The 16,722-nt window shown below is 45.3% G+C and overlaps 1 protein-coding gene across 5 annotated transcripts in view; it reads right to left on the reverse strand.

The window, feature by feature from the left end:
* LOC139565607 (solute carrier family 12 member 5-like) overlaps window positions 1-16,722 on the reverse strand; it is a 298,108-nt gene that overhangs the window by 104,187 nt on the left and 177,199 nt on the right. For 4 of the 5 annotated variants that reach the window (XM_071386043.1, XM_071386037.1, XM_071386051.1 and 1 more), the window contains exons 2-3: window positions 2,865-2,962; window positions 1,949-2,089 (exon numbers count right to left, since the gene is read on the reverse strand). In XM_071386043.1, the coding sequence (XP_071242144.1) occupies window positions 1,949-2,089; window positions 2,865-2,962 (239 nt within the window). Of the gene's footprint in view, window positions 1-1,948; window positions 2,090-2,864; window positions 2,963-3,359; window positions 3,483-16,722 lie in introns of those variants that run through there. The other variant, XM_071386070.1, reaches the window with a different exon arrangement.

The following is a 16,722-nucleotide window of genomic DNA, read 5'->3' on the forward strand; positions in this document are numbered from 1 at the left end:
TGTGTGTGTGTGTGTGTGTGTGTGTGTGTGTGTGTGTGTGTGTGTGTGTGTGTGTCTGTGTGTGTCTGTGTGTGTATATGTCTATGGTGAGTGTGAGAGAGAGAGAGGGGAAGGGAGAGGAGAGAGAGAAAGAGCGGGGGAAGGGGGAGATGTTTGTGCATGGGTAGAAAAAGTGCCTATGTCTATATGTGCATGTGTGTCATTTAGCCAAGTACATAGGAGTAACATGAAGTGCTGCAGGCCAGAATTATTACTACATGGTCATTCCTGCTTGCTGGAATATTCTGCTACAGGATAACAATGAATACTGTTAAGTTTTAACCCCACTTTCTGTTTGCTAAGTAGGGGCATATGTAAGCTGTGAAATCTCCATTTCGCTCGATTATCAACACGGTCAAACTGCAGACGCAACTAACATGACGCAACATTAATCAAGATACCATCTTCGCAAGGCTACCGGCATGAATACTAATGCAAGACTGGGGCTTCTAATGAGAAAATTAAGAGGCATTGTAAAACACAATGACCTGGAAGGAAAACACCATTAGAGATGGGGATGCAGTATTTTTCACCACACCATCATCATTCTTCCCATTATAAACTCACAGGGGAAAAACACTCAGCCCCCACAGATTGGGGGAAACGGTTTCCATCTTAACCCCGGCAACCTCCAGACTGTTCCCTGATGTCGCACGGTATGAAAACCCTCTAATCTCTCTTTTCACACTGCGCCGTACAAAACGCTCCAGCCGTCATACTCAATGGGTTGACGATGAAAGGGAGAGGGAGGAAAGAGGAGAGGAGAGAGAGAAAGGGATCGCTGTCGGAATGATAAACACCATCGGCTGCCTTAATGAAAAGCCTCTCCTGGTGATGGGGAGATTGCCTTTGAAATGGGCTGCTGATTGGAGAAGCAGCTGCTTGGCGTACCGAGCGGGCTAATTAAGTATCGAAGGGCCGGGGAAGGTGACCGGGAAGATTAGCCTCTGCTGCCCGGCGCTACCATTGGAGGAGTACCGAATCCGATATATCTATCTCTCAACTCTATGAGGAGGTTGGTGCAGGGATCAGGATCAGGGATATAGTGGGAGATAAAAGAACCAACTGAAAAGACTGTAAAAGTAAGTAACTTAAACGCTAATGCAGAGGAACAGTCCAGGTAAAAAAGGACTGACAAAAATGAGGAAGGTAAACAGAGAGCCAGAAAAAATAACCAAAAACAAAATATAGATTGAAACCAAACAGAAATAGATGGGGAAAAACTCAGGGTGATAAGGCTTTGAGTCAGGTTCTGACCGAGTTGTGTTATTTTACAGGTCTGACTGACCAGTGCTGTGTTACAGGTCTTTTTTTTAACCTTTATTTAACTAGGCAAGTCAGTTAAGAATAAATTCTTATTTTCAATGACAGCCTAGGAACAGTGGGTTAACTGCCTTGTTCAGGGGCAGAACAACAGATTTTTACCTTGCCAGCTCAGGGATTTGATCTTGCAACCTTTCGGGTTACCAGTCCAACACTCTAACCACTAGGCTACCTGCCGACTGACTGGCCACTTATGCTACAGGTCTGAGTGACCAGTGCTGTGTTACAGGTCTGAGTGACCAGTGCTGTGTTACAGGTCTGAGTGACCAGTGTTGTGTTACAGGTCTGACTGACCAGTGCTGTGTTACAGGTCTGACTGACCAGTGCTGTGTTACAGGTCTGACTGACCAGTGCTGTGTTACAGGTCTGACTGACCAGTGCTGTGTTACAGGTCTGACTGACCAGTGCTGTGTTACAGGTCTGACTGACCAGTGCTGTGTTACAGGTCTGACTGACCAGTGCTGTGTTACAGGTCTGACTGACCAGTGCTGTGTTACAGATCTGACTGACCAGTGCTGTGTTACAGGTCTGACTGACCAGTGCTGTGTTACAGGTCTGACTGACCAGTGTTGCAACAGCAACTTACCTTGACAGGTTTCTTCTTCTTTTTGTCTTCCTCCTCATTGTCAGCCTCCTCCTCGTGCTCCTTGCTGCCCTGGGGGAGGTTGGAGTAGTTGGCCAGACTACTGAGCATAGACGATACCATGGGACTGGTCTCCATCTCCTCCTGCAAAGTACATTGACACAAACAGGATAACATAACACTTGGTCAATTCCATAATAAAACATTACTGCAGTAGGCAATGTAGTGAGCATATGGACGCAAGATGGATTCCCTGCATATCTGACGTGGTGCAAAATAAAGCGGGAAGCAATATGACAAAATTGGGGGTGTAAAATATAAAATGTCCAATATGAATACAAACTACTTAATACAGTATATGCAGCAAACCACTCATCATTTCAAATGAGGATCCCTTTGAGAAAAAATGTAATACACTTGGCTTTTTGCTTATGAAGGTAAATGGCTTTGTCTCAGTCATTTTCTGTAGCAGTTTGGAACTGTGCTTGTATTAACCCGAGGTGTTCACTCGCCCTTCAAACAGTAATTACCCTCATTAATCGATGTCAGGGCCCTTATTCAATCACTCGCTGATCCGTGAATGTGTGTGTGTGTGTGTGTGTGTTTGTGTCTGCCTACAAATTCCAGTCTCACAGGCAGGACCATACTCTGGTCATCATACAGTTGGCTTGTGTTGCATATGCATGCGTAGGTGTCTGTCTGTCTGTCTGTCTGTCTGTCTGTCTGTCTGTCTGTCTGTCTGTCTGTCTGTCTGCCTGTCTGCCTGCCTGCCTGCCTGCCTGCCTGCCTGCCTGCCTGCCTGCCTGTCTGTCTGTCTGTCTGTCTGTCTGTCTGTCTGTCTGTCTGTCTGTCTGCCTGTCTGTCTGTGCATTCGTTCCTGCATGTGTGCATGTGTGCGTGTGTGTGTGTCTATACATACCTCAAACAGAGCCATATGTTTGCCATCGTATTGCTGGCTCTTCTCTGTGGCTTCACTGCTGTTGATGAAAGGGCTGCTCTCCTTGGGGTTCCCATCACCTGAATGAAGAGACACAGAACCATCATAAGATGGGCTGAAATACAATGCATCCCCATTCTATTCAATACCTAAAATGGTCAATTGTTTCTCACGTCTCCCTGTTCTATAATTCGATACCTTAAAAGCGCAACACTTAGTTTGCTTCACTACGTCTTTATGAATAAACAGAAGCCGTTGCCCATCAGAGCTTCATTCCCCAAACAAGTGACCCATCACATATGCGATGTCATGTTTTGGGACTGCAAGGCTTTGAGCAAGGCTGATAGCCCCAGTTAAGTGCTCACTTAAAAAAAAAATATTCCACAAGGTTTCACACTCGCTTGCCTGTCAGTCGAACTTGCAAGGACGACCTTCCCTGAAACACATATTTTAATTTACGCTCTAAGCTCCTCTCACCTGGGGTCATGTCTTGGACTGTGCCACGAGTCAAGCTATTTTTAGTGAAAACGCAGCCTGTGCGGTTGACGGTAGTACACCGCTAACTGCATTCCCCCTCTGTACTCTTGCTTCTCTATGGGGGAGTGAAGGAGAGAGTGGGTGATGAGAGACTGAGAGACGGGGGTTGAGCGAGACCGACAAGCAGAGAAAGGGAAATGGAAAAAACTGATAGAGAGAGAGAGAGACAAAGAGACAGAGAGATTTAGAGTAACAGACAGAGAGTAAAAGAGAGAGACAGAGAGGGGGAGAAATAGAGAGAGAGAGAGAGTGAAGAGAGAGAGAAGAAAAGTTAGAGCGACAGAGAGCTGCAGAAGGAGAATATTAAAAGCTACTGCGGTACTTCAAATCCAGCTCACGTCGCCCCACACCCAACCCAAAATACCTGCTCTGTTTAAAACGTAGGCCTGTCCATTTAATCCAACACGTTGTGGGTTTTTCAGGGCATGTCATATATTTCCATCCATAGACAATAATATCAGATATACTCCAGAAGAAAACTGCACACATGCACTGTACTGTATATTAATATACACAAATCACTACTATGTTGTAAAGAAATCAATGCCCACACACACATACAAACACAAGGCTTTAGGCTGTTGTAAGACTCCCCTAGGATTCAAAGCCCAGGTCATTTGATCTTTTGCCGAACAGCCTGGCAGCCTTCCTTAGATCATCAAAAAAGAGACAGCTGGAGTCATACTTGAGCAGTGGTGTGCTTGAAGGGGTAATACACCCTTATAAAGTGAGTGGTCTACACAACTCTCGTATCCTTTTTCTCTCCCCGGCTCATCTCTCCTGATAGTAAATTGATTGGAATTCCAACATCAAAGGAACCATGATGAATTTATGAAAATAAGTGTAACGGCTGTCGTCGGAAGAAGGTGAAGACCAAAACGCAGCGTGGTAAGTGTCCGTCATGTTTAATAGAAACTGAACACTAAAAAGCAAACACAACAAAGTGACAACCGAAACAGCTCCGTCAGGTGCAACACACACTAAACAGAAATGAATCACCCACAACACAAAATGGGAAAACAGGCTACCTAAGTATGGCTCCCAATCAGAGACAACGATAGACAGCTGCCTCTGATTGGGAACCACACCAGGCCAAACACATAGAAAACCAACAACATAGAAAAAAGAACATAGACTTCCCACCCTAGTCACACCCTGGCCCAACCAAAATTGAGAATAAAACACCTCTCTATAGCCAGGGCATGACAATAAGTGATGGTCCTCAAAGACATCCTGCCTTTTTTCTTTGACCATTCTCTACTTGTCGTTCGTCAGTCTCATTTGTCCCATGCAAACCGGAACTATCGCTTAAAGCGGCAGTCAGCAAGTACTTTGTGAACCGAGCTTTGACACCGGGGGAAGAATACAGTCTGTGTTAAGTACATACTGTACCTGAAATGTCATTTCTCAAAAGTAAAACGTCATCAACAGGTCCCAAAGATGATGTGTAATAACATTGATGATGTACTCACTATTCCAAATGTAAGTTCCAGAGTATGAACTGGTGCTGCGGCATATGCCCTATGGTATATCATGTATCATAATAGAATCAGTAAATCCTACACTGAAATCCCTATGCATATGACGTCACAGTGCTTGATTGAAAAACATTCCAATGTTCCCAAACGTGGAATGTATGGTATATATAACATTGATTGTGTACTCACCTTTCCCCGTATCTCAGTTACAAAGTAAATATATGAGGATGCATATACTGTATAAGGTATAGCCCATATCTTAATATTATCAGGAGACTGCGACATCACATACAGCGCTATGCGGCAGACGGGTCAGCGGAGTGACTTTCCCATGATTACTTATCAAAAGGTGACAAGGCATCTGGCGCGTCGCCACTCGAGAGCATGTTATGTTCCTGGCAGGAGGCTCTTGAAGATGTTCAGTCACTTGCAGGCCCCCGGAGAATCCCCCCCTCCCTCTTCGTCCTCCCGTCTCCATCCCCCTGCTGCTAGTCAATGTCACCGCTGCTTATTTAACTACATCTTGGTTCAATGCTTCTGTGAGTTGGCGTAAAATTACATTTGAGCAGATTTCAATGAATATATGATGTGGCCATAAGTAGAGAGGGATTCCTAACATTTGGGCATTTTTGGGGTGTGTAGTACAATGCCAATATACCACAGCTAAGGACTGTTCTTAAGCACGACACAAAGCAGAGTGCCTGGATATTGGCCATATACCACAAACCCCCAAAGTGCCTTATTGCTTTTATAAACCGGTTTCTAACATGGTCCCTACAAACCCCCCGCTGTTATAAACCAAATGCTAGGCTAGAAGCAGGAGGATATAATGTGTTCATAAATTCCTTATTACTTTTCGCTTGTTATTTGCCTTGGAACATCGTAGTGATTATTCAGATAGAGCAGTAAACAAGTATTTTTGTGTCATACCCGTTGATGTTGCGATAGGTATTCTTATTGTTTACGAATGGAACAATTGACAGTCTCCAGAAGTTAGCTTGAGCCTTGAAAATCGGAGCTTTCCCTTGTACAGTGGATGATTGTGCTGCGTAGAATTGCACAAGCTCAGTGTAGAGCCGCGTAGAAGCTCATCATTTCAGCTTCGCGCAGCTCTTGCACGGATAGAACCCCACGAAATGTGGACAGAGTTTTAGGGGTCTCCTTAAAGGTGAAGAGCCACATGTGAATGTGGACTCTATCAGAGTGCTAAGCCAACAACGGCAGAGGCCATTTACGATGTTTGCTGCTGGGTTTCGGGGTCAATTTCCTCTCAACCCTAGGCAATTCAGGGATTGAATTGCATTTCGTACAGAGAGGTGCCATGTCCAATTCAACCGACAGGATTTGAAATGGAACTGACCCAAAGTCAGTTGGGTTAATAACATGTCAACATGTCAACATGTTAATATTGGCAGTGGCCCAAAGTTTTTTCCCCCACATAGTGCATAGCCAAATGGCTTAAGTTCATGTGCATTAGCTACCTCATCCACTCCTTCCCTCTGGCTCAGCCCAGATGTGTGCTGCTCACTGCTCATCCTTGTGCCATAATTGAGCTGTGGGTTATCTCGACGCAGTGACCCAGCTTGCTGACACGGCTACAACAGTAGGTATAAGGTGAATGATGTCCGGTCAGCATTACTATGCAATCTGTACTGTAGTACTCATGCGGTACAGATTATAGAGTGCGAGTCTACGGCAGCCATCAGTGCTAGCTATCGCGCTCTGCGAAAATGTCAGATCGGTGCCAACCGAAACTGGGCCAATTTCTCGAACCCCCCCCACCCCCCCCGCCCGGACTGACATGACAGTTTGGAGTGGTCCAAAAGCAAACCCACACTGTCACCAAAACCAACACTGGGCTATTTGACCACAAACTGACACATAAAATCATGCCTACACATGCCCACATAGGGCCATAAATAGATATATAGCTGATCTTTCTTTCTTTCCTTCTATCTCTGTCTCACTTCTCTCTCCGTCTCACACACACACATCCACTGACACACGCATGGGTTATATTGTCACATTTCCAATTAACATAGAATGCTACCAATGATAACACTGCAACAATGTTCTCCTCTCAAACCAACTATTGCCAGGACAAAGCAATTTACACTTGTGAAAACTGAGTAGGCACAACATCCCTCCAATTATTATCAATATGCACTATGCAGGTGCTCAATCTCAACATGAGTTTTCATGCAGCCCTGCCACGGAGGTTCCGCCTTTGACACAGCCGCTCTCAACTTCAACCAACCCAAAGCTGACAGCAGCCATTTTCTGATTGGCTAGAGACGCAATGGGCAAAAGGACGTTGGCACATTTACGAAGAGAGCTAGGAGAGCTCTTAGCACATTGGCCAGCGACATTGTCTTCCCATCATGAATGGGTAGGCATTGTAATGGTCTCTCACGGCTTTGTGCCATACCGCTAGCCGGGGACATCAGCTTTCATTTCTCTTAAACGCTAGGACTATCCATCACCTATCTGCCTCAGACACCTGGCAGAAGGATGCTTGTATGAAAGTCCAAGAAGTTGAATACAAATCGGCGATCCCTCCAAACTCCATTTGTTTACTGTCTTTAGATTCTGGCGGTGAGTGTGGGATATGCTACTGCAAGAGAAAACGATGATTCAGATATTATGGGGTCTAAGAATAATACACATTTATTGAGATTGATGTTTCTTTGTTTTTCATTACAGTTTGAATTTGTGAGGTTCATTGTCATTTTATGACCCGATATTGACATTTTCATGTGTACATTTTTCGCCAGGGGCAAAATGGATACAATAAACTATCATTATGCCTATTGCATGATTTAACTGACTTATCTTATCTGGTTTGGTCCAATACCCTTTTATAATCCTCTCTCTATATTGTATAATATTAGTATTAAAGGTATTAAAAAAGCTTCGTGGCCATACAGTGGAGTGTAGGTGTGTCCCAAATGGCACCCTATTCCCTATATAGTGCACTACTTGACCGGCCGTTCTTCTTTCCCCAGACTCTGCTCGATCAAACAGACTCTGTCAGGCAAGCCGCCGCAGTGGGGTGCAGTGTACTGGATCCCCATTGGAGCTTCACTATCATGGTCCTCCAGGTACTTGGCAGCCTGGCAGGCAGGGTGTGGAGAGAAGCAGTCCCTGTTCTGTGCAGTGTAACCACTAGGCAGAGGAACATCACTCCTGCACAGTGACTGCCTAGAGGGGCATGAGCTGCATTAATTGGTGGGCGGTGGAGCTTGACAGGGCTGGAAGGAAGAAGGGAGGAAGGGAAAGGGGGACGAGATAGGGAGGAAGAAGGGAGGAAGGGAAAGGGGGACGAGATAGGGAGGAAGAAGGGGGATTGGACCATTTCCTTATAGACTGGAAGAATAATTGCCTGCAGAGCTAAGGTGATCCATACCTCGACTCCTTTACCTTTTTTAAGCTGTGTAATGGGGAGGGAAGAAGAGGGTGGAGGGGGGAGGTGGGAGTGGGGGAGGGAGGAGAGAGGAGCAAAGCCAGAGAAGGGGAGATTGACATATTTTCATGAGGTCATACATTTAAAATTCACCCTCACTCCCCACATGCCAGTGAACCAATCTCGGAAGAAAATTTCCGCACCGGTGCCAAAGTGATGCCAATTCAGGACGCCGACCCAAAACCTATCACACTTTTATTACACTTGGCACATTTTTGGACGAGGTGCTCCTGACAGAGGAGGAACGAGCGAGGCTCAAATTGAATACTGCGCGAGAGAGAGATCCAAACGCCAGGTCTGATGGGGAAAGGGGTTCGTTCGGTCCGGATCAGTTATCCACTCGCCGGGTCTGATCGAAGACGACGTCTCGCCTACCGATTTTAATGGAATATGTGCAGGTGTGAATTGCCGCCGCAAATTAGCACCTGAAGCGTATCCTGCCGTCTGACCCTTGTCTCCCTTGGCCCAGACAGATTCTCGCCCAAAGCCCAGATGACAGGACAGTGAGGACACACTCCCAGTCGAACTGTCAACAGCCCTTCTCCCTTGTCTCTGTTGACAGCTAGGAACAAGTAGGCTCTCGGAGTACTGCCTGGCAGACAGAGAAAACCCATCTCACGGCATGAACCCGGAGAAAATAGCCCACCGTGAAGAGACATGGGAGGGAAAGGTGTGAAATCAATCCCAGAGGAAAGGGGGGAGAGAGAGAGAAGTAGGGACTAGGAAAGAGACAGAGAGAAAGAGAGAGAGCATGTAGATGAAGAGAGAGAGGTGAGAGAGCGAGGGAAAGAAAGAAGTTGTGGAGGCTGAAAGAAATATAGAAACAGAAGACTTAAATACCAAGACAGACATGACAGTGAAGGAGAAAGAGAGAGTGCACCGCCTATTATGTGAGCATTCTCCAATTCAAACACTCTGTCATCACCATGTTCTTCTTTTGACAGAAGGGTGATTTTGAATGGGGTATTGACTTGACTCTCAATGTATTTCGCAATACACTGCTTAGTGAGCACGTCTTGATGATCTCTGTGTGTGAGTGGGCATTTCTGTGAGTGAACATGCATATGTGTGTGTGTGTGTGTGTGTGTGTGTGTGTGTGTGTATGCATCCATGCACGTAAATGTGTATGCTTGTGTGTACGCTGTCAATGTGCAGTGGCACATAAAGAAGTCTAATGTCACCCTTTCACTGTTGCTTCACGGATGCTGTAAGGTTAAAGCCTTTGTGCTCCTGCTCCATTAGTCTTCTTACAGCTCCCATTTTCTCCCTCTGTTTATGGGTAAACTGCACATTTCATAATACAAAGGCCACTTCACTTCAAAGGGCCCTTTTGTGGACCCTGAAACGGTAGCCAAACTGTCTTTACCAGACTATTCAGATTAAACTGGTCCATTCATCACCACTGGCTGAGTTTCCTGACATGTTCAATGCAGTGTGTGTGTGTGTGTGTGTGTGTGTGTGTGTGTGTGTGTGTGTGTGTGTGTGTGTGTGTGTGTGTGTGTGTGTGTGTGTGTGTGTGTGTGTGTGTGTGTGTGTGTGTGCGTGCGTGCGTGCACATGAGACAACAAATCTTAAAATAAGATGATCCTGTTTGATCGTATTCACAAAAAGTAGCAGTTGCATATTATCTGTCATGCATTTCGTAGGAGGGTATAAGGCTGGTGATTTTTTGTCAAACGCATTTGGATTGCGCACTATTTCCCACACATTTCCTGAACCCAAAAGTTGACATAACGACAACATCAGAACTCATGTGTATGTAAACGCATCCATCCAAAAGATACAGGACACCACGGTTGAAGGCCTGATAACCAACAATGGCGAGACAACAACCTCTCCCTCAACATCAGCAAAACAACGGAGTCGAACGTTGACTTCAGGAAGCAGAGGAGGGAACATGCCCCGATCCACATCGACGGGGCTGCAGTAGAAATAGTCTGCAGTTTTAAGTTCCTTGGCGTCCACATCGCTGAGGACGTGACAGTCCGGTCACAACTTGTGGACTTGTTTACGTGCTCCTGTACGGTTTGTTGCTAACGTTACCTGGCTACCTGACAACTCGGACGCTTTATCTGGACATGTTTCTGCAGGACCTCCACCAGCTGAAGCTAAGTAGTAACATTAACATTATGCCATCTAACTGCAGTAGCTGCACTCATAATATACAGGAGAACTATCACCTTACAGTGAGGATAACCGTGCTGCAAGCCCAGCTTCAGGGGCAATCGTTAGGCAAGGGTAATTTAAGTGTAGGAAAGGATGAAACAGCGTCTGTGCCTCCAAGTACAGATAGTAGTAAAAATCCCCTCGCACAGTCCCCGCAGCCGGACAATTTTCTCATGGCTTCTTGAAGGAAATGCCATCGGAATGCTCAACCGGTGTCGCTCATTCAGCTGACAGAAACTTTCAACCGGTACTCCCCATTAAGCAACGAGTCGGAGTCAGAGGCCGAGCCTTCTCTGGTCTCTCTGGTAGCCCTGCCCCACTGTTTACCAGGGGGCAGGGCTACCGACGTAAAGGCTAATCTGAAGATGGTGCTGGCTAAGGCTAAAACTGGCAAGTGTAGAGAGTATAGGGATATTGTTATCCACGTCGGCACCAACGATGTTAGGATGAAACAGTCAGAGGTTATCAAGTGCAACATAGCTTCAGTGTGTAAATCAGCTAGAAAGATGTGTTGGCATCAAGTAATTGTCTCTGGCCCCCTCCCAGTTAGGGGAGTGATGAGCTCACAACTCAATCGCTGGTTTAAAACTGTTTTCTGCCCCTCCCAAAAGATAGAATTTATAGAATATTGGCCCTCTTTCTGGGACTCACCCACAAACAGGACCAAGCCTGGCCTGTTGAGGAGTGACAGACTCCATCCTAGCTGGAGGGGTGCTCTCATTTTATCTATGAACATAGACAGGGCTCTAACTCATCTAGCTCCACAATGAAGGCTGTTAGCCAGCATGCCAGCTTAGTGGAGTCTGCCACTAGCACAGTCAGTGTAGTCAGCTCAGCTATCCCCATTGAGACTGTGTCTGTGCTTCGATCTAGGTTGGGCAAAACTAAACATGGCGGTGTTCGCCTTAGCAATCTCACTGGAATAAAGACCTCATCCATTCCTGCCATTATTGAAAGAGATTGTGATACCTCACATCTCAAAATAGGGCTGCTTAATGTTAGATCCCTCACTTCCAAGGCAGTTATAGTCAATTAACTAATCACTGATCATAATCTTGATGTGATTGGCCTGACTGAAACATGGCTTAAGCATGGTTACACTAATGACCATATTCCGGCGCATCCCGCAAAGGCGGACGTGTTGCTAACATTTTTGATAGCAAATTTCAAAATGATGTTTTCGTATTTTGAGCTTCTCGTCATGAAATCTATGCAGCCTACTCAATCACTTTTCATAGCTACTGTTTGCAGGCCTCCTGGGCCGTATACAGCCTTCCTACAGCGTTCCATGAATTGCTATTGGACCTTGTAGTCATGGCAGATAATATTCACATTTTTGGTGACTTTAATATTCACATGGAAAAGTCCACAGACCCACTCCAAAAGGAGCCATCATCAACTCAGTGGGTTTTGTCCAACATGTCTCCGGACCTACTGACTGCCACAGTCATACTGACCCAATAGGTCCACAGACGACGCAATCGCAATCACACTGCACACTGCCCTAACCCATCTGGACAAGAGGAATACCTACAGTGAGGGAAAAAAGTATTTGATCCCCTGCTGATTTTGTACGTTTGCCCACTGACAAAGAAATGATCAGTCTATAATTTTAATGGTAGGTTTATTTGAACAGTGAGAGACAGAATAACAACAAAAATATCCAGAAAAACGCATGTCAAAAATGTTATAAATTGATTTGCATTTTAATGAGGGAAATAAGTATTTGACCCCCTCTCAATCAGAAAGATTTCTGGCTCCCAGGTGTCTTTCATACAGGTAACGAGCTGAGATTAGGAGCACACTCTTAAAGGGAGTGCTCCTAATCTCAGTTTCTTACCTGTATAAAAGACACCTGTCCACAGAAGCAATCAATCAATCAGATTCCAAACTCTCCACCATGGCCAAGACCAAAGAGCTCTCCAAGGATGTCAGGGACAAGATTGTAGATCTACACAAGGCTGGAATGGGCTACAAGACCATTGCCAAGCAGCTTGGTGAGAAGGTGACAACAGTTGGTGCGATTATTCGCAAATGGAAGAAACACAAAATAACTGTCAATCTCCCTTGGCCTAGGGCTCCATGCAAGATCTCACCTCGTGGAGTTGCAATGATCATGAGAATGGTGAGGAATCAGCCCAGAACTACACAGGAGGATCTTGTCAATGATATCAAGGCAGCTGGGACCATAGTCACCAAGAAAACAATTGGTAACACACTACGCCGTGAAGGACTGAAATCCTGCAGCGCCCGCAAGGTCCCCCTGCTCAAGAAAGCACATATACATGCCCGTCTGAAGTTTGCCAATGAACATCTGAATGATTCAGAGGACAACTGGGTGAACGTGTTGTGGTCAGACGAGACCAAAATGGAGTTCTTTGGCATCAACTCAACTTGTCGTGTTTGGAGGAGGAGGAATGCTGCCTATGACCCCAAGAAACCATCCCCACCGTCAAACATGGAGGTGGAAACATTATGCTTTGGGGGTGTTTTTCTGCTAAGGGGACAGGACAACTTCACCGCATCAAAGGGACGATGGACGGGGCCATGTACCGTCAAATCTTGGGTGAAAACCTCCTTCCCTCAGCCAGGGTATTGAAAATGGGTCGTGGATGGGTATTCCAGCATGACAATGACCCAAAACACACGGCCAAGGCAGCAAAGGAGTGGCTCAAGAAAAAGCACATTAAGGTCCTGGAGTGGCCTAGCCAGTCTCCAGACCTTAATCCCATAGAAAATCTGTGGAGGGAGCTGAAGGTTCGAGTTGCCAAACGTCAGCCTCGAAACCTTAATGACTTGAAGAAGATCTGCAAAGAGGAGTGGGACAAAATCCCTCCTGAGATGTGTGCAAACCTGGTGGCCAACTACAAGAAACATCTGACCTCTGTGATTGCCAACAAGGGTTTTGCCACCAAGTACTAAGTCATGTTTTGCAGAGGGGTCAAATACTTATTTCCCTCATTAAAATGCAAATCAATTTATAAAATTTTTGACATGCGTTTTTCTGGATTTTTTTGTTGATATTCTGTCTCTCACTGTTCAAATAAACCTACCATTAAAATTACAGACGGATCATTTCAATGTCAGTGGGCAAACGAACAAAATCAGCAGGGGATCAAATACTTTTTTCCCTCACTGTATGTGAGAATGCTGTTCATCGACTACAGCTCAGCATTTAACACCATAGTACCCTCCAAACTCGTCATCAAGCTCGAGACCCTGGGTCTCGACCCCGCCCTGTGCAACTGGGTCCTGGACTTCCTGACGGGCCGCCCCCAGGTGGTGAGGGTAGGTAACAACATCTCCACCCCGCTGATCCTCAACACTGGGGCCCCACAAGGGTGCGTTCTGAGCCCTCTCCTGTACTCCCTGTTCACCCACGACTGCGTGGCCATGCACGCCTCCGACTCAATCATCAAGTTTGCGGACGACACTACAGTGGTAGGCTTGATTACCAACAACGACGAGACGGCCTACAGGGAGGAGGTGAGGGCCCTCGGAGTGTGGTGTCAGGAAAATAACCTCACACTCAACGTCAACAAAACAAAGGAGATGATTGTGGACTTCAGGAAACAGCAGAGGGAGCACCCTCCTATCCACATCGACGGGACAGTAGTGGAGAAGGTGGAAAGTTTTAAGTTCCTCGGTGTACACATCACGGACAAACTGAATTGGTCCACCCACACAGACAGCGTTGTGAAGAAGGCGCAGCAGCGCCTCTTCAACCTCAGGAGGCTGAAGAAATTCGGCTTGTCACCAAAAGCACTCACAAACTTCTACAGATGCACAATCGAGAGCATCCTGTTGGGCTGTATCACCGCCTGGTACGGCAACTGCTCCGCCCACAACCGTAAGGCTCTCCAGAGGGTAGTGAGGTCTGCACAACGCATCACCGGGGGCAAACTACCTGCCCTCCAGGACACCTACACCACCCGATGTCACAGGAAGGCCATAAAGATCATCAAGGACAACAACCACCCGAGCCACTGCCTGTTCACCCCGCTATCATCCAGAAGGCGAGGTCAGTACAGGTGCATCAAAGCTCTCAAGGCCATCAGACTGTTAAACAGCCACCACTAACATTTAGTGGCCGCTGCCAACATACTGACTCAACTCCAGCCACTTTAATAAGGGGAATTGATGGAAATGATGTAAAAATGTATCACTAGCCACTTTAAACAATGCCACTTAATATAATGTTTACATACCCTACATTACTCATCTCATATGTATATGTATATACTGTACTGTATATCATCCACTGCATCTTGCCATCTTTATGTAATACATGTATCACTAGCCACTTTAAACTATGCCACTTTATGTTTACATACCCTACATTACTCATCTCATATGTATAGACTGTACACTATACCATATACTGCATCTTGCCTATGCCGTTCTGTACCATCACTCATTCATATATCTTTATGTACATATTCTTTATCCCTTTACACTTGTGTGTATAAGGTAGTAGTTGTGGAATTTTTTAGGTTAGATTACTTGTTGGTTATTTACTGCATTGTCGGAACTAGAAGCACAAGCATTTCGCTACACTCGCATTAACATCTGCTAACCATGTGTATTTGATTTGATACTCTGGACCTAGTTTTGTCCCGTGGAATAAATATTGTGGATCTTAATGTTTTTCCTCATAATCCTGGACTATCAGACCACTCATTTTTTTACGTTTGCAATTGCAAGAAATAACCTCCTTAGACCCAACCAAGGATCATCAAAAGCCGTGCTATAAATTCTCGGGACAACCGAAAGATTTCTAAATGCCCTTCCAGACTCCCTCCACCTACCCAAGGACGTTGAAGTACAAAAATCGGTTAACCACCTAACTGAGGAACTTAACTTAATCTTGCGTAATACCCTAGATGTAGTTGCACCCCTAAAAACAAAACATTTGTCATAAGAAACTAGCTCCCTGGTATACAGAAAATATCAGAACCCTGAAGCAAGCTTCCAGAAAATTGGAACGGAAATGGCACTCAACCAAACTGGAAGTCTTCCGACTAGCATGGAAAGACAGTACCGTGCAATATCATAGAGCCCTCACTGCTGCTCGATCATCCTATTTTTCCAACTTAATTGAGGAAAATAAGGACAATCCAAAATGTATTTTTGATACTGTCGCAAAGCTAACTAAAAAGCATTCCCCAAGAGAGGACGGCTTACACTTCAGCAGCGATAAATCCATGAACTTCTTTGACGAAAAGATCATGATCATTAGAAAGCAAATTACGGACTCCTCTTTAAATCTGCATATTTCTCTAAAACTCAGTTGTCCTGAGTCTGCACAACTCTGCTAGGACCTAGTATCATGGGAGACACTCAAATTGTTTTATCCTGTATCTTTTGACACATTCATGAAAATAGTAATGGCCGATAAACCCTTAAGCTGCATAATGGACTCTATTCTAACTAAACGACTGAAAGAACTGCTTCCTGTGCTTGGCCCTCCTATGTTGAACATAATAAACGGCTCCCTATCCACCGGATGTGTACCAAACTCACTAAAAGTAGTAGTAATAAAACCTCTCTTGAAAAAGCCAAACCTTGACCCAGAAAATAGAAAAAACTATCGGCCTATATCAAATCTCCCATTCATCAAACATCTTTGAAAAAGCTGTTGCGCAGTGACTCACTGCCTTCCTGAAGACAAACAATGTATACAAAATGCTTCAGTCTGATTTTAAACTCCATCATAGCACTGAGACTGCACTCGTGAAGGTGGTAAATTACCTTTTAATGGCGTCAGACCAAGGCTCTGCATCTGTCCTCATGCTCCTAGACCTTAGTGCTGCTCTAGACACCATCGATCACCACATTCTTTTGGAGAGATTGGAAACCCAAATTGGTCTACACGGACAACTTCTGGCCTTTTTTAGATCTTATCTGTCGCAAAGATATCAGTTTGTCTCTGTGGATGGTTTGTCCTCTGACAAATCAACTGTACATTTCGGTGTTCCTCAAGGTATGTTTTAGGACCACTATTGTTTTCACTATATATTTTACCTCTTGGTGATGTCATTCAGAAACATAATGTTAACTTTCACTGCTATGCGGACAATACACAGCTGTACATTTCGATGAAAGATGGTGAAGCCCCAAAATTGCCCTCCCTGGATGCAGAAAGGAAGTTGATGGCGGCAAATGTTTTATTTTTAAACTCGGACAAAACAGATGC

Source organism: Salvelinus alpinus, chromosome 2 (genome assembly GCF_045679555.1).
Source record: "Salvelinus alpinus chromosome 2, SLU_Salpinus.1, whole genome shotgun sequence".
Taxonomy (NCBI): domain Eukaryota; kingdom Metazoa; phylum Chordata; class Actinopteri; order Salmoniformes; family Salmonidae; genus Salvelinus; species Salvelinus alpinus.